The 27,530-nt window shown below is 37.8% G+C and overlaps 1 protein-coding gene across 1 annotated transcript; it reads right to left on the minus strand.

Annotated features, from left to right (window-relative positions):
- Positions 1 to 26,115, minus strand: LOC146561120 (ATP-binding cassette sub-family C member 2-like). The gene is made up of 32 exons (XM_085296908.1): positions 25,659 to 26,115; positions 24,457 to 24,633; positions 17,426 to 17,566; positions 17,208 to 17,345; positions 16,907 to 17,029; positions 16,539 to 16,594; positions 16,198 to 16,453; positions 15,858 to 16,045; positions 15,363 to 15,540; positions 14,634 to 14,888; positions 13,280 to 13,345; positions 12,984 to 13,121; positions 12,754 to 12,900; positions 12,590 to 12,674; positions 12,416 to 12,482; positions 11,967 to 12,093; positions 11,165 to 11,341; positions 10,669 to 10,836; positions 9,015 to 9,198; positions 8,646 to 8,781; positions 8,402 to 8,504; positions 8,097 to 8,316; positions 5,106 to 5,260; positions 4,052 to 4,207; positions 3,770 to 3,969; positions 3,528 to 3,654; positions 3,310 to 3,411; positions 2,190 to 2,333; positions 1,159 to 1,317; positions 902 to 1,068; positions 451 to 645; positions 1 to 344 (listed from the first exon to the last, which is right to left on the minus strand). Exons 1-32 carry the CDS (start codon positions 25,701 to 25,703, stop codon positions 215 to 217), a joined length of 4,710 nt encoding a protein of 1,569 aa, XP_085153034.1. The 5' UTR covers positions 25,704 to 26,115; the 3' UTR covers positions 1 to 214.
- Between the last annotated feature and the right edge of the window lie 1,415 nt (positions 26,116 to 27,530).

Consider the following 27,530-nt stretch of genomic DNA (forward strand, 5'->3'; position numbering starts at 1 on the left):
CATGATTTCAGAAATAAATTTTATTTTTCACACATAAAATGTGTTACATATACAATATGTTTTCCCTATGTTTTTCCCTATAAATACAATACATATGTCAGTGTTTCTTTACATAAACGTAAAATCCAGTCTTCACAATGTAACCTACAAATAAAACACATACACAGAAAATTGTGGCCGTAAATCTTCCCTAAAAAAACAGTATAAGTAGACATTATAAATTTGTGTTGCTTTCTAATGTTATCCCAGCATCTTTTGCCATGGCGTAGAAATGACCTTCCTTTTCTAGCAGGTTGCTCGGCGAATCAAATTCCACCACTTTTCCAGCATCAAGCACCATTACCCTGTTGGAAAGAAGCACAGGATTTAATAGTAGCCCACTGAGAAAAAACATTGTCATGAATTCCAAAAATTTCATCCAAAAATGTTAAGGGAAAAGGTATAACTCACCTAGAGCTGTCCATGATACTGTGCAGGCGGTGGGCGATGGTAAGGACTGTGCAGTCTGAGAACTCTTTGCGGATGGTGTTCTGAATCAGGTTGTCTGTCTCCAGGTCAACAGCTGCCGTGGCTTCATCCAGAATTAGGATACGTGACTTTCTCAGGAGTGCTCGAGCCAGACACAGCAGCTGCCTCTGCCCAACACTGGAAAGATTGTATTAAAGTATTGATATCTCAAGAGGGTTTATGCAAAAAGCACACAAGGAACTCATGTGTATATGAAAGTTTATGCATGCATGTTTTTTTGAAAATTGCATTAGGTTTAGACTAATGAAGTGTGGAAAAGGTATACATCTAAAGAATTTTGCAGCTTATGTGCCAACATTCCCTAGGTTTGAGTTTGAAGTCATCATCATTTTCAAATGACCACAGAGGCCGTATTGTTAATTTTATTACCCACCTGAGGTTTTCTCCTCCCTCTGCCACTTCATGCTGTAACCCTTCCTGCAGCCCTGATACATAGCTCTTTAGATGAGAGAGCTCCAGCGCTCTCCAAATCTCCTCATCGCTGAACTTGTCAAATGGATCCAGGTTCATCCTCAGTGACCCCGAGAACAAAACGGGATCCTGTGCACATGGGATTAAAAATGTCAGTGTATTTTTTTAATAATATACTTAATTCTTTGACAAGGTTATTGTCTATATTGATGTGTATACCTGTGGTATAATCGTGAGTCTGTTTCTCAGGTCATGCAGGCCTATTTTAGAGATATCTACATCATCAATGCGGATGTAACCTTCAGCAGCTTCAATAATTCTAAACAGGCAGTTGGTAAGACTTGATTTCCCAGCTCCTGTGCGACCGACAATACCGATCTGAATGCAGTGAGAGAAAACACATAAGATCAAAATAACAGCTGGCACATATTTGAAAAAAGTTTTCATAAACTGTTGTCACAACAGGTAAAGAAAAGGCATTAAACAATGCTGACTGTAGATAATTCCACAACATAAGGAGCTATATCTTGTTCTTTTATATGTTGTTGCAATACAGACTGTCTTTTCTAATGTGTACTTTGACTTCACTGTATTCAGGGTGTTCACATTGTGTCCACTTCACATTATCAGTATGTCATTTGACATTTTATCCTAAAGATAGGCTAGTTACATATTTGGATATCACAGTTGTTTATAGTATAGAGTGATGTACAACTAAAGACACAAGCTGACAGTTTACATTATTTTTTACTGTTTGTTTAAAATCAATTATTGTCATTACTGTTTGTTCTGTGGCTTTTTTTTTTTTTTTTGAGTAAATAATTAACAGACTGGACTGTAAAACATCAAAAAAACTAAAGTACAGAATGTCAGTGCTTTATAGGACAAAGTTACATTAAAATACAAATTATTTTTTTTCTAAACTCAACTAAAAATAAACTTAAAGTCTACCATCTGTAAGCTACACTTGAGAAACCGCTATTATTTTAGAAGCTAGTGATAGAGGAAAAAAACCAAGCTATAATTTAAGCAACCTCCATGCAAAAAAAAAGAATTTTTATAGTATTTGAATCTGTATCTCGTGTGAAAAACATATTAGATATTGTTTTCTATATCTTGATCTATTTGATCTACGAGGTTACTCTGTAAATCATTAACATATTAATAAATCCTGCATGAACTTTATACATGCATGCTCTCTCTCTTTCACTTTGTCTCTCTTTCAGATACACACACACACAAACACGTACCTTCTCAGTGCTGTCGATGTCACAAGTGATTCCATGCAGCACTAAATCCAATTCGGGTCTGTAACGCACTTTGTAGTTCTCAAATTTCACTCTTCCTGCCTCTGGCCACTGCTGTGGGGGCCGAGTGTCAGTTACCCAGTCAGCCTGTAACAACAAACACAAACAGAATAAATGAATCTTAGCTAGTCTTGATAACGTCTGCATTATTATGCAGACGTTATCAAGACTAGCTAAGATAACCACTAGAATATATCTTTTCTTAAATTGAAGCACTCACATATACATACAAAGATATTATAGTAATATCAAAACCTACATAAACATGCATTAAGCAACAAAATTTCAACATTATAGTTGTATTTGAATTGCTACGTATTTAAACACTTATAACCTGTTATTGTAATGTACATAAGAATGTCATAATAAAACAAATGTTGCCAATACAAACAAAGTCAAATTTCTAACATAGTTTATTTAAATATATATGGCATGTTATATAAGTCTGACCTATTAAAAGATTGTCATTATTTGACCTTGAAGAAGAGATCCAGAGTAACTTGATATTTAGAGTCCCCATTATTCATTCCCTATATATCTAAATGTTGTCAGCACAATCAATGGCAGTAGCTGTGGTGTTTATATGGTAGTATTATATGTTGACCATATACACCAAAGATTCTAAGGCTTTTTGTCCATTTTCAACCAATAAATCATTGAGTTGTCCTTGAAGACCCTGGTGGCCGTAAGCCATATTTGAGTGGATTGTTAACATGATCCCACTGTAAACTCAAACAACAAAGTTTAATCAAAATTCAGTCAAAACTTCCCAGCTGTCATGTTTACAGACAGAACGGCAAGCATGTAAATGCTACAAAAACACATAACCTCTTTGGCGAAGGTAACAATGTGTCACTACTCAAGATCAGCAGCTAAAGCCCAGTGTACGTGTACGATATTGTACTAAATTGTATTATTATTATTATTATGTTTTTATCCCCGTTGCATTGTGGTGCTTACAATCAACTAACAACCTGAAGGAATCTTGAAATTCATGCCTTATTAAGATAACAGTAGAGTTTCATCTAATAAAGAGAATTGTCATTAAAAATCTTCTACATACCTCATTCTCAAGCTCAGTATATTCACTCACTCTCTCCACAGCTACAATATTGGTTTCCAGCTCTGAGGTCATCCTAACCAACCAGTTGAGGGTCTGGGTTACCTGCAGAACAGTGTAGAATAGACGTCAGTGTTTAAATTATTGCTGGATTTTAGTATTACCAAATACATAAACAGTGATGAAATAATGATAAAGGTATGAGTGTTTTAATGGCTCACATTAAGGGCATATGATATAGACAAGCCAACCAGGCCACTGTCAATAGAATCTCTGGAAATGACAGCAAACAGAGCAGAAAAAAACACCACCAGGTTTCCAACAAACTCCAGACGTATGGCCAGCCATCTGTTGAGTAAACAAGTGAGTGAAATGTCTAACAGTGAAATGTTAGGGTCAGTTTTATGAGCAATTTACATCACATGCTTCTCTGTGTTTGCAGGTACACCGTTGAATATCTGACCTGTTAGACACAATCCACGGGTAGACGCTTTTGAGGTTTTCATCTATAGTTACTTCATTGTGTTTAAGAAACCTTTCTTGATGCCTGTAGGCTCTTATCACTGACAGGCCGGACACCGTCTCACCAAAGTGAGAGTATATCGGTGAGCGAGACACAGAGTCCAGTCGCCGCAGCTGTCTTGAAGTGGCGACATAAATGCGCTGGGTGTAGAGAGAAAGACAAAACAACATTAGTTTCCTATTCTTAGTTAGTTAGGCAAATCTTCTTCTTCTTTCAGCTTACCTGTACAAAGAAGTAGATCACTGCCAAAGGAATGATGACTATGGCAAAGAAAGGGGTTGCCAGGCAGATGACAAATAGCGTCCCCAGTACACCCAGAAAACAGAGGAGCCAGGAGCGGACGGAATTAGGAATGGCCTCATCTATAGTAAAAATATCCTTTAGGATAATAGTTGGAAAGTTAGTATTTATTAAAACACAAGTCAAGTACATTTTTATCAATAAAGTGCATGTAAAAAAATCAAAAGTAATATTAAAAATGGTGAAATTATAAGAGCAAAAAAAGTGTTAAATAACACAACAAAACACAATACCTGCTGAAATGAGGAACTTGGTGCAAATGTCAATAAAAGGAGGTGTTTTTTGTGTTTTTTTAATGGTTTATCCACCAACTTTTTTGTGTACTTTGAAATTTGAGGCAAAGTTGGTATATAAATATATATATCAAAAGCTAATTAAATTTTTTGTTGATAAATAGAATATAGTAGGATCAAACTGGTCAAAGACTACTCAGCACACTGGAAGAGAGAAGGTTCTAGAGCTAGATGAGAGGATGACGTCCTAAAAGCAAAGGTTTTGTAAAAGAGTTTAAAATAAGTTTTCACAGCATGAAAGTGTTTTTACAACTGGAGCTGCATCATGGCGATCATAGCGGGTGGGTAAAACAAGATAAGAACACAAGACCTTTGATTTTTGTTAGACGGGTTAGATATAAACCCTGTTATATAAACTGAACTATGACTCATAACACTGCTTTCAAGCTACTCAGAATACATTAAAATAATCTAATCCTGATTTTTTTTTTTACTCTAGTTTCTACTAACACCTGTACCAATTCCAGACAGACCAGGGTACATTCTTGTATACTTGAGGAGGCATTTGGGAAGGACTGTATGCAAAGGTTTAAGCAGAACTGGGGAACATTCCACTTCTATTAATTTTGAAAAATGGAATTAAAAAATAATTGCATCTTGTACTTGTAAACATAAAAGCCACAGGATGAGAAAATAATGAAATCTAGAAAAGGAATGATTAAAAAGTGAAATACAAATGCTACCTTTGCAAAGCGGTTGACCACTCTTCCAATAGGTGTGGTGTCAAAGAAAACCATGGGAACTCGCAGGATGTTGTTAAGCAGTTTTGAATGCAGGATACGAGATGCATCGACAGAAGCATTTGCTAGGAGCAGTGTGCCGACGAACACTAAGAGACCTGCAGTAAGGGTAGGAGGGTTTCTAAATTATTCTATACTCTTCACAAAGAAAAATCCACTTTGAATGGAACATTAAACATAAGACTCAAGTGTGCTTTTTATGCCATTTGCAACAATTACTTGTACAAATTCTAACTGTCTAAAGTTAACTGGATTGGACCAAGTTTGAAAAATCAAATATTCCTAATGACAAAGTTTAGCTTGTAAAAAAGGGACAAATAAAATGACGAGGTACAAAATTTCAATGTACACCCGAGTCTGTCTGTCTTATGCAGAGACAGTTACCTTTGTACATCTTAAAACACGATCCACTAGTTACTGCTGAAAATATACCCCTGCATTTAATAATTCAGGGAATAATTACTGTAGTTGTGTTCTCTTTTATTCTGAACAAAAACAAACAAACACACACACTCACAGACACCCACTCTAAACCCTCTTTACACTAATTACCTGTTAGCTAAATACTTAAAGTTCCTAAAATTAGGCCCCATGTTAGCACAAGCATTATTCTGAAATGTTGAATAGGGCTACATCAATTTAGCTTTTTCTTTTATGGTTTTAACATCACTGAATTTGAAATGAGATATTTTATGATTTAAGTACTTGAAGAACTGCAAGCCTTCAAGTTCTACCACAATTTGCAATTTGCAAATTTTATACACATCATTGAATAATATTTTAAGTCCAGAATATCCCAATAACTGTCTACTGGAAAAACCCAAGTATATCTACAAGCATAAGGTAAGCATACGATTGTACAGTATAAGATAAGCATAAGCATAAGATATTATTGAGAAACAGATTAACTATTTAAATTGTTATAAAATGAGTTGCATATCGACTGGACACAATGTTTCTTTATTATTTTAATATCCAGTCAAACAGAAAGAAAATCTTTACGCAGTATAAAAAATACTGTTAAAGTGCAAATAAAGAAAGAACAAGAACATGCTATAGAAATTATGTGTTACGTGCTGTTCCCTTGTGTTTGCTTCCTCTTTCTTCTCTCGTCCTCTGTGCTCTTCTCTCACCTTTTTCACTTATGTACTTACTCCTACTTTCACAGATGCGTCTGCCACTGAGCTTCTATTTAGAGGAAAAGGCTCTTGCTATCCTTCGCCCAGCCCAAGCAGCTTTTTAGCATCTTTCCTATTTTCCTCTAGTTTCTTATACTATGAGTAGTTTAGAGACGGAAATTCCAGGTCTCTCGCCCCATTGTGTTGCTTCCACATCTTTGTTTCTTTCGGCCAGGCCTCCGGACATTTAGTTTATTTTATTTTCTGTTCAAATAACACAGCTGTTAGTGAGAAACTGAATCTCAGGTGTGGCATCCTCTGTGTGTATCACAGTTACTGAGATAAGTTGAAGCCTTTATATGAGTTAGATTATTAAATGAGAAAATGAACAGACATACGGTCTGTATAGCCCACTTAATAACATATCATATATCTTGAGAAGAAGCCATTGGAGATCAAGAAATGAAGCTGGGGGCAGTTGTCATGGCAACTTGATCTGATCATAGCATGGCTGTAGGAAGAAAACGGTCTTTGATAGGGGCAACAAGACCACAGGATTTAAAATTGAATACCCAAATGACTCACAGCTTTAATACTCTATGATTTGATTGCCTTATTACTTACATTACTGAAAGCTTTGCATTGTCCATAGACTGATGATAAGCTAACTGTCATGGGTTTTTAAGAATTAAGAATCAGTATGTGGGAAAATCAAATATAACAAAATTTGAGTGGTTGAGCTTCGTTCATCTCACGGGACTTCTTCCCGTGAGAAGTCACATGTTATATGTTTGACTGATGGGAAGACCTATGTGCAAGAAAGAAAGAGTAGTAATTAATATGGCTGTCTACGCATGTATTAGGATCCTAGATTTTTGGGCCATGTGCTTTAAGTTTGATGGTTTTGGCTTTGAATTTTATTTCTGTTTTGTGAAGTTTTTATGTTCTTGTCCTAATGTTTTCTCTCTTTTGAGTTTAATCTTATTTCCCTTGAGCTCCCAAGTTTTGTTATTTATATTCTTAGTCCTTAGTTCTGTAACTATCTCAATCTCATCTTCTGTCCTTGTCTGTGTTTTGGTTTGGTCTGTGTATAGTTCACAGGTTTTTGTCAAGGTCATAGTGTATACCTGTTTATGTTCTTAGTTTATAATATTTTGCTGTCAGGCAATATTTCCTGTCTTATTTTAATGGTCCCTTGTCTCTTTTGCGCTATGTTAAGTTTTGCTTACTGTCTTCGGTCACTTAGATTCCTCTCAGCCTTGATTCCTTGCTGTGTACTTATTGTCTGAGTCTCCCTCTGGTCTTTGTCACATCAACTAGCTTTCCCTATGTGCATGCTCTGGTTGTTTGTAACCAGTAAGTGTCTGATTCACGTTTAGCTTGTGCTTTGGTAGTTTTGTATTTTTCTCCCTGAGTTCCCGGTAATAAAACTGTTCAGAGATTAGTCCTGTCTCTGTATCTGCAATTCGGGTCCGCTCTCTGCCAGCCACAGACTGACACATGACAGCATGAGCCCCAAAAACTCTTGATCACTATAAGTCTGCAAAGAAATTTCTCAAAATATTTACTCAAATTTACTCATTTATACCCATCTAGTTCTTAAATATGACCTCCTGATAAAAACTAGAGCACATATAAAAATATACAAAACTGGATGTTTAGGTTGTATCTAAACCATGATAATAATGATTTAATAATTTAATAATGATCCCAAATTTTACGGTGGGGAATTTTTCTTTCTCCAAGACATACAGTTCCTTGAACTTAATTAACATGAAAATATTTGCAAATAGAAAAGGATTCAGTGTTCAGTTACCCTGAGCCACTCCAAGAGCTCCGAACACTCCCACCCTTGTGTCCCTCTTCCAGGAAGGGTATGTCATGTTGTAGTACTCCACAGAATCACTGGTCCAGTCACTCAGCCACAAATTCTGACCGATGAAAGCAGCGTTTTGGATGAAGTAAATCAGGAAAACCATGGCAGAATATCCCCAGCCCATGGCTCGCAGGTACTGCAGGAACACTGCAAGCTTCACCTGGAAATCAGCGCGAGACGGCACTCAGGAAACAGGCTATCATTTGTTGTAATCTTGTGCTATTTGTAGAAAAACATTGTGTTACCTGCCCTGTTTCCATAGTTTCCTTCTCTATAAGCTTCTGGCCTTTCTTTGGTTCATCAGCATTTGCAGATTTTTTAATGGAAGTATTTCTTCTTAATCTGACACTAAAAAAGGTGAGAAAAATGATCTGGTAAAACATGATTAAATTATTATATATTGTCCATATGTGTTGCACATTCTGCTAAAGGTGCTATTTGAGACAAGCTGTTTCCCTGGTTTAATCTGCAACTTTAACAAGCTCGAACCTGCCATTGCGCTGGCTGCGGCGGATGCTGTTTTCTCGCCTCAGTGTAAGAGAAACAGTGTCCTCCAAAGCACCGTCAGGTTGGGCATCGTCTCCACCTGGGATGAGCTCAAAGTCTTCTGCGTCCTGGCCCTCACCTAAATTAACAATATACATGGTGTTTTACATATGTGGCAGTAATTTATGGTATTTGGGTCAATATGTGAACAACATCAACACAAAGTATTCATAAAAGATGAGAAAAGAAATGTAATTAATTAATTCATATTTGTGATGTATAATTTTAGCATAGATTTTGGTTGTAAAACTAACAAAACAAGCAATGTGTGCAGATCATATTCCTAATATACTAAGAAAAGGTTGCAATCACCTGTTTCTGAATTTCTCTGATTGTTCTGCTCAGTGGCATATGTGTCGAGAAACTTAGAAAAAGCTCCTCCACTGGCACGAAGGTTTTCATAGGATCCAACTTCAGAAATGACTCCATTCTCCAAAACCACTATTTCATCCACGTATGGCAGGAAGCTTATGCCATGAGTCACCAGGATACGAGTCTGTATGGTCAGAGATATATGAGACTGAAGTTTGAAATCACAAATTACTTAAGCCAAATAAATAAAAATATTCATATGTACTGTATTGTATCAGCTATCAGATAAAGAAGGTGTCACAGAAGTAGTAATAAAGCATATTAATTAAATTTAAAGTAGGCATTAATAAATATGTTGAATGAGATAGTTATTAATATAAGAATAAATATACCTAAATTCAGTTGAATCAGTTTAAGTTTAGTTTCACTCGACAATTATTAGAAGAATTAAATATACACCCAACAATATTTTAAAAAATTTAACAAAACATCCAAACTTTTTTATCAAATGGTATTTTAGAAAAATTATAAAATAGTGCATATGTTAAAAAAAATTCACAAATACACTATTTTAAAACTGAAAGAAAACAAATTGCAGTTCATAGATTGAATTCACAACAGTTGGTTTAATCATTTAAAATCATTTAAAAAGTTATCAAACTTTTGTGATATTTTCTATCATAGTCTAAGGAGCTTGGAAAGAAAAACGTCTGGACTTCTTTAAGTTGCTTGAAGACGTTTCACCTCTCATCCGAGAAGCTTCTTCAGTTCTAGGGTCAAATGGTGGAGAGTCCCAGATTTAAGCCCTGTGGGAGTTTCCCTCCAAAGTGGGACAAAGGACCCCTTGATGATCCTCTACCTAAACACATGAGCCAAGGCATAAAAACGGGTTTAGGTCACTATCAGCCAAGGTTTCGGATAAACAGGCTGTAAAACCTCGCCCCACCCTATCATGTGATTTCCTGAGGTCAAATGGCCCAGGATATGAATGGGCATTAAGGCATCTGGGAAGGGTCTCAGAGCTGGATTATAGAAGGCAGAAAGTTGGTGTCGTAAACCACCGCCTTGGTTCAAAGATGGCCGTTCACAGTGGACATAGATGGCTTCTTTCACTCCTCTTTCAAACCATCTGTCCTCTCTGTCCAAAATGTGAACATTGGCATCCTAAAAAGAGTGACCTTTGTCCTTTAGATGCAGATGGACTGCTGAGTCTTGTCCCGTGGAGGTGGCGCTTCTATGCTGTGCCATGCGTTTATGAAGTGGCTGTTTGGTTTCTCCAATGTAGAGGTCTGGGCATTCCTCGCTACACTGTACAGCATGTACTACATTGTTAAGTTTTACAGTGTTTTGGAGTTTTGTCTTTGGGATGAACCTGGAGAAGTTTCTTGGATGAGAGGTGAAAGAAGTCCAGACACTTTTCTTTCCAAGCTCCTTAGACTACGATGACCTGGTTGACTGAGAACCTTCACAGACAGAGTTGACTGGTGAGCCTACAAAACAAAATTTTATATAGGAACAAACCAAAGGAACGAACACAGCAACTTTTGGTTAAAAAGTTTTTTCCATTACAAACTACATGCCCGGTTTCCAAATAATAGCTATTTTAAAGTGAAATATTTAATGTTGATCACAATACAAGCAGTCGAGCACAAACCTTGTTTTTAAGTATTCCATTGGGTCCAATAACCTTTTCAAAGAGATGCTTTCCTACGTGAGAGTCCACGGCAGACAAAGGGTCATCTAATAGATAGATATCAGCCTGACTGTAGGTCGCTCTGGCTAAACTCACACGTTGCTTCTGACCCCCTGAGAGGTTGATACCCTGAGAAGAGAAGAAAGGAGGGGAAAAGAAAAGCAGAGGCAAAAATAGGTTAAAAAAACCCCCACACAGAGCTTCTTTTAAATGCAAAGAAGCTTTTCCTTCAGCACAAGAACAACATTTCAATATAGCATTAACCCTGTAATGCCAAGTGCATCATATTTGATACATGAGTTTTTCAGACATCTACATTGTAAATGTGATTTTTTTTTTATTTCTGAAAATATCACCAATAAATATTTTACAAACAATAAAAACCATATACATAATCTTTATAAAGATAAAAATATTTGTGTAACCTAAAACTTGAATAATTCAAAGTGCAACTCACCTTCTCTCCAATCTCAGTGAGGTCTCCTCCAGGCAGCAGCTCAAGGTCTGGGGCAAGAGCACAGGCCTGTATAACTTTTTTGAACCTCTCTTCCTCATGTGGAGATCCAAACAAGATATTATCCTTCAAAGTGGCATTTTGAATCCAGGCTTGCTGTGGCACAAAAGCAAGAGAACCCTGGAAAGAAATACAGTGAAACTCATTTGCTGATGTCTAACCAACCTTTTATTTTGCCATAGAAATTTTGGCATTCATGCAGTTTTTCATCCAGAACAAATGTTACACTGGCTAGGAGGAAATAATACCTGAACTAAAGATACTTGTGTAAGAAGGAGACATACAAGGAACTGTTATTACATTTCTCAACCTTTTAAAGATTTAAAAACACCCTAAGAACTGATGGTTTAGAACACAAGTTTCATTGAAATCTTAGGGTCTGTACATTTTAATAATGTATGTTCTGCCTTTTTTTTTTTTTTAAATATCTTTGCTCTCTTCAATAAAGTCTTTTGCTCTTTATTGTATTGTGTTTCCAGTTGACTTTACTGACTTCTGTTTATGGCAATTCCATACTTTTACTCATCAAATAAACCCAGAAAATCATTGATCAAGAATAATGTTCTTTACATTTAAAAAACAAATAAAAACTTTAAATAAACAATAATAATCTCCCGATGAAATCAGTTTTGAGGAGAAATAAGAAAAGGCTCTTCATTTGATACACTAAAGAAAATAATTGAAATAAAAGATTTTTTTTTTTAACGCACACTGTCAGATACAAACGGGAAAAAAAAGCCATTACCCTAATGTTGATAAAACCTTTGGTACTGTGCATCTCTCCAAGGAGGGCTGACATAAGAGACGACTTTCCTGACCCAACAGCTCCCACTACGGCAACCAACCGACCAGGCTCAATGTCCAAATTCACACTGGACACACATAATAAATATGGTCATTACTGTAAAAACAGTAGGAAAAATACAACTGTGTTTCATAAATGTGTGGAACATAGTGTACCATTTGGATAAAAAAAGCACGCAGTGATTTGCAAATCATTTAAACCCTACGTTTAATTTAAACTAGGACACAGATGATGTTTCATATGTTGAAAACGAAAATTTGTGTGAACTTTTAAACATATCCTGAGTTTGAATTTAGCCAGACAGGAAAAACTTTTAAAAAGTGCCTGAAGCAACATCTCACAGTTAATTAAGTTAACTAGTAACTTTTTGATGACCAACACAGACATACTCTTTCAGCAGAGGCTTTGCATCTTTTTCCCAAGCAAAGGAACCATCACATATGCTCACAGCAGTATCTAAAAAATGAACACAGACCAAGACAGAGCTTAACAGATGATAAAAACTGTGACTAAGCTTCAATCTTCAGCTGTAGAACAAGTGCAAATTCTAATGGTGAACATACTGAAACTGGGGTCTTGGCGCACAATGTCACTGTCGATGTCTTCCCCTGCCAGAAACTTCTCCAGGCGCTTCTTAGACACTGCTGTCTGAAAATTCAAAGAACAGGTTAAGTTTGATGTTATCACAGGCTTGATACATGTGTCTCATCTAGTTCTGTTCACTTACTTGCACAATGGAAGCAATGAGCATGGGCAGCATGGCAAGAGGAAATCGGAGGATGTTGAAGAGAGAGATGGAAGTAAAAGCTTTCTCAGCAGTTAACACATTATCGCTGCTCACACTAACAAATACTGCAAATGTGGCCAGAGAAACCTGCAAGTACAGACAGTTTAAGAAAAAAGGTTGTTTACCATTGGAATCTAGTCTCTACAATGACATCCCTTCACAGAACTCACCAGAGCTGGAGCAGAGGTGAAGATAAAGGTAGACACGGCTGTCAGGTAGGCAAACTTCTTCATGACTTTTAGTTCTTCCCCTCTAATGTCTTCCACCTGCTTCTGGAAGGATGGCTCCCAAGCATACAGCTTCAGAATCTGGTGGGAGACAAAAGAAAAAGACAGTGAGGAGGCAGTGAGGCAGAAGGAAGCACTTATGGTCCAAGTTACTGAATGCAGTTTCATGAAGCATCAAAGCCTTACATGTAAGGAAGGCATCTACATACACCATAGATACACTGAATAAGGGAGCTCACCTTGACCCCGTTTAGAAGTTCATTCATGATTTTCATTCTCTTATCTTTAAACTTCATGTTCTCTACCTGAAAAGAGACACAATGTAGCTCTTTAAACAAGCAATACAGAAAATTAACATTAATAATGCAGACTTTCAGCCTTGATTAAAACATTAAACAAATTAATCATTAAGTGTTTGGAAATTAAAGCCATTGATATTTATTGTAACTCAAAGTAAACACAATTTCAAATATAAGGACTGTTTTAAATAAATGGACAATCATTTCTTTAGTCCACGGACGCCAAAGTCTATAACCCATGGACATCACCAAATGCTTTATTTCCGCCCTTGAGATTGTCTGCCAGGCCACGCCTGAGCCATCTTCAGTTTCTCACTGTTTGTGACTCTTTCTGCCTTCAGTAGGTGAATAGCATGTTCTATAGGGCTGACAGCAGTTGACTAACTCAGCCATTGAAGAATATCCCATTACTTTGTCTTTAGAAATTCTTGATATGCTTTGGATTATTACCCATTTGAACTGAACCAGTGTCAGTCATTCAGTTTCTGAGCATTTAGCACTTAGAATAGCCCTGTATACCTAACAGTTCATCACGCTACTTTCATGACCAGTCACATCATCGATAAACAGTAGCAATCCAGTCCCACTGGCAGCTATGCATGCCTATGCCATTGTCTCCATCATGTTTGGCTGATTTCTGTTTCTCTACTTCTTCATTTGATTTGCCGTTTTTTGTAAACCCTCTTAACGGTAGACTCTAAGTGACGTTTTTTTCCTACCCAAGGAAAAACAAATGAAGTTCATATGGAAGTTTATTAAGGAACATTTTTAGTCACACGTCTATCTACTTCCCAGGTGTTTGGTGGCTAATCAAAGCTTTACATCACTTCTACTTTCTCACACTGTCCAGCTCATTGCTGACATCACTGGTCTAGTCCAATCATCTTTCAACACCTCTATTACTTGGGTTCCATCCAAGCCTCCATCTTCATCTCTACCAACAGCTTCTAGACCCCCGTGGGTCCTGCCCTAATTCCTATTACCACTGGGTTTCCGTTCTTCTGTGATGGACTCTCAGATTCTAATCGCTGAATAGCTTAATGAAATCCTATATATCAATGAATCATGTTGAGTTCCTTCCAATGAGCTCTGCTTATTGGAGTATCATTTTGATACTACTATACTTACTTTGGGCCTCTAAAAAAATGGGGACTGAAAAAAAGATTCTTGTAATGCATGCAATAATTTTGTTAAGCCTCTTGACTTAAACCTGAAAGTCAAACCTACAAAAATGTGTGTCATTGTTCAGACACCTATTGATTGTACACAGAAATGATTTGGCAGCTCTGCTAACCTGGAGTTTTCTGGCCTTGGTTGCCAGAAATCCATTGATTGGAACCATTAACACCATGACTCCCAGTCCTGCCAACACAGAAGGCCCTAACTCCAGCCACAGGAAAACAATGGATATGATGATCTGCAGAGGGCAGGACCACAGCAGGTGGATAAAGTTGGTCACATCATTGAAGCGCTGGGCATCTGCTGACATCAGGTTCACCGTTTCCCCTACTGTTGACTCCTTACGAGTGTCATTGGACACCACTAATGCCTTAGAAAAGGAATAAAAAAAAGCATATCAGCCAAAAAGTGGCAGGTACATGAAGTTTTTGGCAATGTTAGAATGAGTATTTTCTTCATTTCCTGGTATATAAGAATTGCAAGAAAAATGTAATAAAATATAAATATATATATTAAATATATATTCTAATTGCATCATAATTCGTCACAATTAAGGTGAGGGTTGTTGCCAAAAATGATTTTTGAACTCGTAGAGTTAATCAATCAGATCATTAGTGAAAGTATTACTGGCAGAGCAGACAGATTTATCCTGTAAGTGATAAGTATGTACTCGTGCTGATGAAAGCGATTTTTAACTAAAGCATCTGACAATTAACTTAAGCAGAAAGCAATGACTGGTAATTTATGACTTCTGATATGTTAAAGTAATTTATATTACGTAGTCTTTGATTTTTTTTACACCAAAGTCAAACAAAAGTCATTCTATCAATCCCGTTTGTTTTACCTTTTTGTACACAGCAGCCATAAGTGCAGTGCGAACCCTCATGCCCAACACAAAGCAGCGCTGGAAATACTGTTGCAGGGTCAGAGACTGCAGCAGAGCCACCACCATCAGCAACACTGCATACAAATAGCCCTCCCAGGCATATCTGGATTTGTCCTGAGTGAAGGAGATCATCAATCTAGGGGAAAAAAAGAAAACGTATGGATATAGCATCTCAACACTTTCTACTATGTGTCCTTCACTTTTTTCCTGCTTCCTTTTTAACACTTATTTAGCAATTTTCTCTTTCCATTCAGGCACTCCTGTTATCAGTTGTTTAAACTGATCAATAAATAGTGAATAGTTAACCCGAAGGCTTTGACAATGTTGATTTTAAAAACCTTCAAGGACAGCTAAATGGATTTTTAAAAATGTTTACATGGGCAACAGAAGCAACACTGTTCTTATGTGTTTCTGTACTTTTGATTCTGTAATATTTTGCAATACTTTACTCACTTAAGGAGCTGAGGACTGACAAAGGTTAGCACATCTTGCACAAGTTTGAAGAAGGCAGATTCGATCAGAATCCATTTAAAGGTCTTGTAAAGGGTGGCAATGAGCCATGAATTGGGATAGTTCTCTTCCTCCTTGTTTTTGTCCTTTTTCTTTTTCTTCTTTTCATCTTCCTTCTTCCCCCTTTCCTCCTAAAGGAACAGATTGTTTAAGCACAGTTGATGAGATTTATTCAGAAAAAAAACATAGTGATGTTGATTAGTGGTGTTAATGAAATGTGTTTGGACTGTAGCTCAATATAGTGTACATGTGAGTGGAAGTGATTTTGATTAAATGCTCTCACCATCATTAGTACATCCTGACTGACTCCTTTCCCCAGACCACTGGAAAGCCCATTTTGCTGTGGGTCTTCCTGGGCACTGTCTCTGGTTTTAGCTGATTTGTTTTTCATCTTGTTCTGGAAGCGGACCCTAGCTGCATCCAACTCAGGCTTCATGAAATGCTGGAAACGCTCATTGATGAAAGCAGTGCTATCACTCTCATTCAGATCCCACATGTCCTCCTGAACCAGAGGTTGTTTGTAGCCTTTTAAGACCATACTGTAAAAACAATGAGAACTTTGAAGACATGGAGCACATATGTAGGTGCTTGTTAAGATTCCTACTATACTGACTTTAATGTTACCTGTTTAACCAGTTGAATGTTATTCTACTCAAAAATGCTGCACCTGCTTCAGGATTCTGTGGATTAAAAAAAAGCGCAATATCATATCATATCATATTTAACCCCCTAGGGCCTGGCTTCCACATATGTGGACATCACATTTTGGGTTGTCTAGACCAAAATACTAAATTTTGCTCTCAGAAACCAAGTAAAAAAAAATCTGGTAATTCTTTGTTTTTACATTCATCAGGTCCCAATCAGCCCAAATAGCAAAGAACGACTGAAAATGTGTGCCATGAAAGAGTTCAGGTCTTAGGACGTTAATATATGCTTATGAACTTAATCCTCTGAAAACAAACAAACAAAAATGAATAACAAATAAAGGGTACCTTTTTTATAAAGTCTTTAGCTTCTGGGGGGATATCAGCCACAGTAGAAAGAACTAATGAAATCAGTTCAAGCCCAAAAGAAATGTAGAAAAGGCTGAAACGTGGGACATCACGGACCTCGCCCTAATTGCCAAAAATGAGAGAAAGAAAAACTTTAAAGGGTCCCGAAGATGAAAATGGTGTGTTATGCAACACATGGAGAGCTAAAAGTCAATCATATCAAGTTATTGCACCATGTCTGAGTAAATCTACTATTTGTCTTCTACTTTAATCCAACTTGATTACATGTCTTCACTCATACCAGTCTGAGAGCCTCTCGTAGGAGGGTCTGGAAAGGAAAGATGTCACACAATACAAGGAGTAACCAGAAGAAGAAAATAGAGGCAGAGTCTATTGCTCCTTCCCGTCTTAATCCTTCATGGCAAAGCAGGACAAGGATCTAACAAAGAAGACACATCAGAACATAAAAACAAATCCTTTCAAATTTAAATAAATAAATATAAAGGTTGCTCTATTTACCCATGTGACTGCAAATAAAACTGGATTTGCGTAGTATGCAGCAGCATTTTTTGAAGATTGGTCACTGTTTGGACCAAAATCTTCTCCTAGTGTGACTCCCAGGTGTGCTATGGCCGTTAGGAACAACAGAGACGCCACAAGCTAAAGGAAGAAAACACAGACCAGACATGAGAATAAATCATGTTATTTTATTTAAAATGCCTTTTCATAGATTTTAACCAGTACTGTGTTTTTATGTTTTCATGGTGTGGGATTATAATATTATTTTATGCCATGTTAGACCCCTAATTAAAGATTGTGAATTATTATGTAGTTTTAGTTTGCATTATTCTCCTGAATTAGAAGAAGGTGATAACTATTGAATTTGTTAAACTGATTTGCATTACATTAGACTGCTGATTTATTGTGAATGAATGATATTGTTATATGATGCATTATACTGCTGAGTTATAAGAAATACTGTTCGCAGAAAGTCATCGCCTTATTTGTCTGATTAGAAGAGAACAGAACATACTGGAGAGGTTTTCTGCCCCATCTCAGCAGGAGCAGATAAACAGGGAGCCAACTTCGTAGCTTAGGCGCCGTGTGAGAGAAAGAATGTGAATGTTTAGGCTTTTATGATTAGGTGGGGGCCACTAGAGGCTATAAGAGTTTGATCAATGCTCCACCATTTTGAGATCTGATGCTGTCTGCGTACGGTGTCCATCTTCCACGTGTGTGATCATTAAAATCATCGTTTGACTCAACCCGGCCGGACCAGTGTGGTTATTTTGGTTTTTCCTCTTGTATCCATCTCCAATATTTGAATCCGTAACAGTTTGGGGGCTCGTCCTGTGGTATTGGGGTGGAAGTTGGAGGTTTGGACAGTCCGAGGTTGTCGAACGGACAGGCACGAGCCAGTGGTCTGACGTGAGTGGGCATAAGCCGGCTTATACGAAGGTAAGGCACTACCTGTTGAATCGATTTCCAAAGTGTGCCAAATTGGACATGATAAAATTAAAGTCTACTCACTGAAATTACTGGTAGATGTCTGTTTTGATTTTGATGAAAAATCTCATGAGTTAAAGCAGTTAGAGGCTGCTAAGCAGTTAAAGCAGTTAGAGGCTGCTAAGAAATTGAGTTAGAGGCTCAAGTAGTTTGATAGGGAATTGGTCATTTTGTAAGTTAGAGGCTCCATTGGTTATGGTTGGACCTGAGTTGGTCATTTTGTGAGTTTGAGGCTCCATTGACCACTAGGTTGCACCTGCCTCAGTCATACCCTTGTTTTGGGGGGTTGACTTTTGTTTTAAAGTGTTATAAATTATTATAGGACGGCAGTTAGAGGCTGCTAAGAAGCGCAGTGCTCAGAGGTAACGCTTGCCAAGGCCAGGGACGCCTAGGCCTTGTCCTCTTTGAGGGATAGTCAGTTGGTAACTGTGGAGCTTGGGGCACTCCAGAATAACTAGTGGTTGCTCAAGCACAGGTACATGTTAAAATTCATAAGCTCATGTTTAAAAACCCAAAAAGGTTTGATCAAGCACGAATTTCAGCACTAGAGGTGGTGTAGTAATTTCATTTTACTTAGATAAAAGGCATGCTTATTTCAGGGTCATGCCGAATTGAAATTTCACCTATAGGGGATCTTCTTTACATGAATTGCATTTGTCACAGTGAGTATGAATAAATGACTGAATACAGTGAATTTTCTTGAGGGTGTGTTTCTAGGGATAATTATTACTGGTTTTATACATTCAAATTAATGGAGGATTGTGGCGGAGAGTGTGGAGAGAGGACGTGAAGACAGCTTTGCAGCTGCTGGAGTGAGTAGCTGTGTGTGTGAGACAGGAACTCTGCATGCCCATAAAAGGCAACTGCCTGACTGTGTGAAATGTGCACCAAGAGAGAGAGAGAGTAAAATCTAGGCAGATGAAGCGAATGGATGTTTTCAGAAAAGAAATACTAAGCGAATTTTTTAGTGTTTTAATACAGGTGGATTTCTCTCAACCTGGAAACCTGAGTACAGCGGCAAAAGCGTAAACAGAATTGGGACGACAGACAGGCCAAGCTTTGGCTCAAAAGTTTACAGCTTGACCTCTCACTTTGTCCCCACCCGGAAAAGAAGCTTAAAGGACATCTTCTCCTCCAGTTATTGGTTACCATCACTGGAAATTTTCAGGCAAGTTTTTGACTGAATTGTTATTGGCACCATGTGTCCCTGAATCTCACAAGCAAGCTCTAACTCCTGGCTGAAGACATGGAATGCTGTTATTTAAGGTGGGAAATCAAATTTTGGGAAACAAAATAAAAACACACACACACAACCAAAGAAACATATAAGAAAGGCACGTGTTAGAGAAATGCCTCGTTTGAGAAAAAAGTTAAAATAACCCACCTACAAACGCACACACACGCAATGAAGAAACAGCTTACATTCATGAACACGTGAAGATTTTCCAGCAAAGTTAAAGCAGCGATACTTAACATACACCTGTTGTTAAATGATAAAGTTTACCCACTACTAACAAATAAACTCTCTGGGTTGCAGGACAACAACTTAACTTTAAAAAAAAAAGGGACACTGGTCTGACCAACCAGTGATGACACGACAGATTTAGTGGTAAAAAGATTCAAATTGTGACATGTTTTCTGCTGATTGATTAATACAAGTGATTACTGAATGAAAGAAAATTCCTTTTTGGGTTTTTAAACATGAGCTTATGAATTTTAACATGTACCTGTGTTGTCCTGTCAACTTGGTGGGTTATGAGTTGATTATATAGTGAGAAAAACCAAAAAAAAGGGGGAGAGAAGGCTGACACAGGGCCTGGCCCCGTTGTTTCTCCCCTCTCTGAATAACACAGCCAACACAACATCATTTTCCTGTTCGTCTGTTTTTGTTTTGTTTTTTCTCTTTATGCTTTATTACAGGCTGCTTTGTCGGCCCGGAAAGCCGAGGCTGACCTGGACTCCTGCTCTCCTCTACCATCTTTGATGTGACCCTGACCAAATGCTACAGCAGCTGGACCCACAACAACAACCTGAAAATGTCAACACTGCTGCAGGAAAACGATCTCATGCAGCGGAGACAGAGAGCGTTAAACCCAAGGCCTGTTTCACTACACGGGGGAGATTTCCAGACAGCTTCAGCTGACAGAGCTGTGACGAGACGCCCATTAAGCCCAGATGAAAAGTGAGGGCGAGCAAAAGAATTCTGACCTTAACAACTCTGCATTAAAACTGTGCAGGACAGTGACGGACCAACACGGATGATCGGGCGGCAAAAAGGGCGTGCCAGAGACAGGAGAAGTAACTGAGGTCAGGAGGCACCTCAGAATGGACAAAAGCACAAGAAGAAAATAAGCTGCAGGCACAGGTGTCGGGGCTCGGCCAGGAGCTGACCTCTGAGAAGAGCCGAACAGCAGAGCCGCAGAAGGCCGTGGAAGCAAAGCAAGAGAAACATCAATGGACTTCAATCTGACTTGTACGGAAAAGACTCTGAGGTTTCTGCCCTCAGTAAGAGCTTAAGGCATCAGAGCAGAAACTGAGCATGGCTCAGGAGGAGCTGGCTGATAATCGAACCCATCAGTCAGGCTTGGAGTCCCAGACACAGGACTTGAAATCAGGCCGGAGCTACTGAGAAAAAAACGGTACTGACTTTAGGATTAGTAAATGTCCACAAACAATTCACCCAGCCTGTAAAAGAAGGGTGGATGTTTTGTCTTGCTTTGTTTTGTTTTTACAGGAACAGAAGGATGACAGGGACTGAAGGGGGAGGCTGTAGCTTCACATGAGTGTGAACTGCAGACTTAACCCTTTGGTTGCTAATTTTGAGTTACTGATGTTTGCATTAAGAATATTGTGTTTTAGTAGCTGTGTTTCGATTAATATATCACATTATATTGTTGGGAAGGTTAAATGCTAAAGTGAAGAAAAGCTTTGATTTCACTCATGACTGAACATGTTATTATTAACCATAGCGGGCCTCTGTAAAAAGTCAATTAACTGTTATAGAGGGGGGGAAAAAAAAGCCAAAAAACTCTATTAATATCTATGGATAACAGGGAAATGGTAGGCTTGTCACATTCAAAATGGAGATATGTAATAATAAACACTGGTCCCCGTTTTTTAGGTGCTTTCTTGAAATAGTCAGCAATTTAAAAGTAGGATAGAACCGACAGGGGCATGTGCTGAGAGGTGGTGCTGCACAAGAACAAAACCAAAATAAAGAAAAATTATTGTGTTTAGCTTTGATAAATTCAAATTAAAATGTACCATTACACTCAGAGGATCAATATGAAATCAAATATATGCTAATTTTGTATGAAGTAGGCTACATGACTGATAACTGTTCTGTCCTGAGCTTTTGTTTTTACAGCACCCACTTGACCACACCAACAGTTTCTCGCCACCAAAAGGGGGTACTTGCAAAGAATAGGGAGGAATATCATCAACACTGGGAAAAGTAAGCCCCGAAGGGGGTGATGACACCATAAATTTCATTTATGGTCAAATTCTCAAAATTTGACCCCAAACATGAAAAATTCTTCAAACATTTAGAGACAGAGTGGAGTTCTAGATAAACATAATGTCGCAAACCAAATAAGGATGGAGCATTGGAATCGATAAGATGGTGAAATAACACGCAGTAAAATGTTGATCGTGTTGATTATGTTTATTCCAGTGTGCAGAGCAAGGTTATTATCATTAACGAAAACTAACGAAATAACGAAAACTAGAAGTGAAAAAACATTTTCGTTAACGAAAATAAAATAAAATTAAAAAAAGGAAAACTAACTAAAACTGTAATGAGTGTTCACAAAACTAACTAAAATTAACTGAATTTATAGCAAAAATGTGTTTAGTTTCATTGATGTGTGTGTGTCATACAATAGTCAAGGGTGAAAATGAAGTTTAGTTTCCAGATTTTTTTCTTGCTGTCTCATTATGCCAGCAGGTGGCAAGTACGTTAGTCGAGTCGTCTGTGTTGCTGCTCCGTCCACGCACAGAATCATGTCAGGAAAAGTCGGGAGAAAGCGCCAGAGTCCAATTTGGGATTACTTTGAATATGTCTGTGTTTTGGATAAAGCAAGTGTCTTGTAGTGGAAAGACACAAATTATGAGGGACATTTCTAAAGGGAAAAAATCCCACAAACCTTAAAGTGCACTTGAAAAGCTCACACAAGAAGGCTAACCTAGCTTACCTAAAAATATAACTGAAACTAATCAAAACTAAACTGAAACTAAGGATTTTCAAAAAAATAGAAACTAAACTAAACTAGCAAACAATTGGTAAAAACTAATTACAACTGACAGAAAATTGAAAATCTGAAGTCGAAACTAAATAAAAATAAAAACTAATGAAAATTGCAAAACTATTAAAACCTTGGTCCAGACTAAGATGGCGTTGGACATCTTCAGGGCGGAAAAGGGTTGGTGTGACCAAGGTGTGGTTTGGCTTGTTGTATGTATATTTCAAGATGATATGGCTCTGGGTGGACCAGTTACCAAGGCATGGAAGGAGGACGGACTCATTAAATAAGGAGAAGGAATTTTCTGGGATTGGAGATCCTCTGGGTGAGTGATTGACTAAAATAAAATAAAATAAAAGCTATTTTTCATTATTGATTGGTAATAGATTGATAATTGGCCACATTTACAGCTGTATTGACTTGTTGTGGACGTAGTCTACTTCATGTTTAAGCACTCTAATTAACAGATTGGAAATAGTGACATTAAAGGACAAGTATGCAGCGCCACTCTGTCAGTTACCAGTGACGGTGGGGCTCAGTGATGAATCAGGTGAGCTGGATTCATGGCTGAATCAAAACAAAGCTTCCCCTGCTGTGGTCAGTAAGGGAAAAACAGGGGGAAATATAATTTAAAAGAGGCATTTATAAACGTTTATGTGTGAAGTTTATAAACGGGACAAAAGGGGGTGTTTTACTGTTATTTCAGCATCAGCATTATCGTTACATCAGAATCATATAACAAGCATTGCATTAAACATTGCTTGAAGCTTTATTCTAAAGAGCTCAACAGGGGGACTGTGGGATTATAATATTATTTTATGCCATGTTAGACCCCTAATTAAAGATTGTGAATTATTATGTAGTTTTAGTTTGCATTATTCTCCTGAATTACAAGAAGGTGATAACTATTGAATTTGTTAAACTGATTTGCATTACATTAGACTGCTGATTTATTGTGAATGAATGATATTGTTATATGATGCATTATACTGCTGAGTTATAAGAAATACTGTTCGCAGAAAGTCATCGCCTTATTTGTCTGATTAGAAGAGAACAGAACATACTGGAGAGGTTTTCTGCCCCATCTCAGCAGGAGCAGATAAACAGGGAGCCAAGGTCGTAGCTTAGGCGCCGTGTGAGAGAAAGAATGTGAATGTTTAGGCTTTTATGATTAGGTGGGGGCCACTAGAGGCTATAAGAGTTTGATCAATGCTCCACCATTTTGAGATCTGATGCTGTCTGCGTACGGTGTCCGTCTCCCACGCATGTGATCATTAAAATCATCGTTTGACTCAACCCGGCCGGACCAGTGTTGTTATTTTGGTTTTTCCTCTTGTATCCATCCCCAATATTTGAATCCGTAACAATGGGAAAACAAACTGAGTTCTTCCCTTCAAGGTTTTGGAGAACTGATAACAGATGCCTGCCTTTCTGCTGAAATTACAGAGTGCAGGAATGACACATCTCTTTGTTCTTCTGGTGTGGATCTCTTGGCCTTTCCACGAAAGAACAGCACATACACAGTACATGCATTTATAATAAACTCACAAACCTTATAGGAGAATTTTCCTTGCATGTGTTTGTACAAAATGATGTACAAACTTTAACTGCTGAACCTTATCTTACTTTCACATTCTGAAAAAAAGTGTTTAAAATGTCGACAGAAAAGACAATTTTTCCATGTTAAGGTCCAGATTGCAGATGCGTGGTGTAAACATTTGAAACCAAAAAACAGGCAGCTGAGTTATAAAATTAAGCATTTGTGTTTTTGATGGGATGTCTTTATCAGAGAGTATTTCTTACCTGTTTGCAGATGTAAAGCTTGGACAGGTGCTTTGTGTTTACTTTTGGCCTTCTAAAGAGAGGCACCAGGTGCCACGGGGCAAAGAGCCACAGGAAGCCCAGAGGTATCCAGACAAGAACTGTCTGTTCCACACATACTGGGATGTCTGGGTCTGGTCGCTCTAGATATGAAGCATTCTGAAGGGCACATACACACACACAAACACACATGCATCACAAAATCCTGCTGGCAAATCTCATCAATCTCCCACCAATATTAAATCACAGGCACAGACTCCGTTTATCACAGATTAAAACGTTTAATGTGTAAAATTATTTTTGAAAAAGTCTAGAAATGGTTCGAAGTTTAACTATCGTCAGACCAAACAGTTCAAACTAGAAGTATAACATGGTAGCTTATGTGAAAAAAGCAGCAATCCTTACCATTTTGTGTTTTCTTTTTGAAGGTGGCTAACAGCGATACATAACTCTTTTAATGGCTAATGTATTACTGTATTGAAGCAAACATCATGTGACTGAAGCGACACATATCTGAATGTACTTTAACAAGTGTTTTTATTTAAAAATCTATAATAACACAGAATTAAAGCTGTGGCCGAGTCACAGGTTACGTCATGTCCTAGTGATTACTGGCCTGTCACATATTTACTATGTGTAAAGGGGAGGAAATGCTGATGCTGCTTATGATAAAATTCTGTATAAAACTTAATCATCTATTTTTCTGTATTCTTGGAAAATCCACTTCATGCTTCCTATGAAAAATAGGAAGCACAACCTTCTATAATGATAACAATGAACAGCTGTTCATTATTGTGTAATCTTTCTGACAAAGTCTTCAATGTATGCTGCCTTTTAATCTGTCTCAAATAGGTTAGATTTTCTCTCTTGTCATACAGTAGCATAGAAAGAAGCACAGAAAGGACTTCAAACATCTGGCTACACTATGACATCAGCGGGTTTCTGGCATGATGTTTTAAGATATTGTGTCTATCTTTTGCAATTCTCAACTTATTTTCCAGACAATTTACTTTGTAGGTTACTAAACATATGTGTTTGCATCAGCTTATTGAGTGATTTTCAATCTCAAGAGGCTAAAAACACTGGAGGCCACAGTGAATCAATTTACCTAAATTCTTCAAGTTTTCCTCAATTCTTAAAAGTTACTTTTTTACTTCTTAGTTATTTCTGTTTGTTAAACTCACCCAAAAAATGGACCCACAGTACTCCTCCAGAGCTGCCGCACACATGCTTTACAGTGATGGCTTCAGTCAACCTCAGCTGACCGGACAACCCGACGCCTCTCACCCTCTGCTCCGCTACTGCCGCGTTTGACTCAAATACTGCTGCTTTCTCCTCTGTCCGCCCACACTCCACTGACAATTACAGGATGTGGCTGTGAAGGACTTTGATCCATGAAGCTTTTAAGCTGAAAGAAAAAGTTGCTTATTCCCTCTGCAGAGAAAAGACACTTATACTGGATTGGTGTAAAGAATAGAAGAACTGATAGTCATGTCCCGAATGCTGATTTCTTTCTTTTTCGGCAGATGTTCTTTAGTTGGATAACAGTGTCTTCAAAAAGTCTACTACAGCTCTCCTAATGAGCCACTGAGAACATCCAACAGATTTAGCAAAGTCATTGAGCATCGAGCTTTGCACCAGCACAAAGACACTCCTCCACACTCACGTGTTTAAAGTTCAACATGTCGTGCAGATGGGTTTCTCACAAAAGAGAAGGCCTTGCATAAGTCTTACCATGCAGTTTTTGCAGTGTTGGGGGACAGCCCACCAAAGGGCATGTGTTTCAGGAAAGGGAGGGAGTGGTCTCATTAGACCCCTTTTCCTGTTATGTTTCCACTTCTCCTCAGCACGTCTTCACTGTCTTCTGAACCGAGACTCATTTGTGGAACAAAAGTCAGATTCAATCGGATCAAAATCAATTTGATTAGATTTGGGTAGTCATGCATTTGAATGAGGCTGCTGAAGGTTGAAGCTGCTGAACTGTAAACAAGCTGCAGGCTGACAAACTGCTAACTAGTGAAGCTGTTTCTTTCTCGTTTGCTGTTTTTTGTGTCCCATTCTGATCAGGGTGCATGCTCCAAAAACCAAAGAGCAACGTAAGATTGAGTATAGATTAATTTTCATTGTCTGCGCTCTGCAGAAATTTAACTAAAGGTTGAGAGCGTCTCTGGAGGAGCAATCAAGCTTTTACAGCTTAACAAAAAAAAGCTTTTGTGCTGCTGTCAGTTGTGTTGATGGACTATTTTTGTAGGAGAATTTTTTCTAGGCACCAGAGACTCAATCACCCATAAAATGAAAAAATCATCGCTGCTAATAAGAGTGAGTCTGTCTACACAGGAGGATAAAAATGAAACTACTTAAGATTAAGAATAATCAATAGGTTTTGACAAACCAATAGAAGTTATGTGTTATGCAAACCTCAGACACTTCTCAAAACAGCAAGAGAAAACACAAAATCACCTTTGAACTTCACCTCTGTACATACTCCTAACCATGCTCGCAACTAATGGCAGACCAATAAACAACTTGGTAAACAAGATTATCAGTGAATTTTTCAATAGAGACTTCCTAAATTGTAGTTGCAGTTAAATGAAGAATCAGCATGACACAGGGAAAGCACGTTAAGCAGGGAGGTTATTAAAGCGCGTGACAACACACAAGTGTGCGTGAGTCTTTTACTGATTGCAATGGTCCTAAAACTGGTTAATTATTAAAATGTCTGGTAACATCACATGACTCATTGGGTGTAAAGCATCAAGGACAGCTATGTTACACGTGAAAACAACTCACGCATGTCGTTATCCAGTGTTTATCCAATTACATTGACAAGGACTTGATTTTAAGATATCTGTACAAAGGGTAGGACACTCACAGCAGGAAAAAAAGATGCAGCTTTTTCAGAGAAATGGTAAAGCTGACTGTAGCAGATTTTAAATATGATAAAAGTAAAACTCAGAGATGTAGATGAATATTTGAATAAAAAAACCTCTTCTCTGACTTTAAAAACTTTTCTGGTTCCACTTATATATGTACATATATACACACACATATGATTG

The sequence above is a fragment of the Mchenga conophoros genome, linkage group LG13 (assembly GCF_057382185.1).
Source record: "Mchenga conophoros isolate Kocher_MC1m ecotype Shallow Benthic linkage group LG13, M_conophoros_male_GT1.1, whole genome shotgun sequence".
In the NCBI taxonomy this organism is placed as follows: domain Eukaryota; kingdom Metazoa; phylum Chordata; class Actinopteri; order Cichliformes; family Cichlidae; genus Mchenga; species Mchenga conophoros.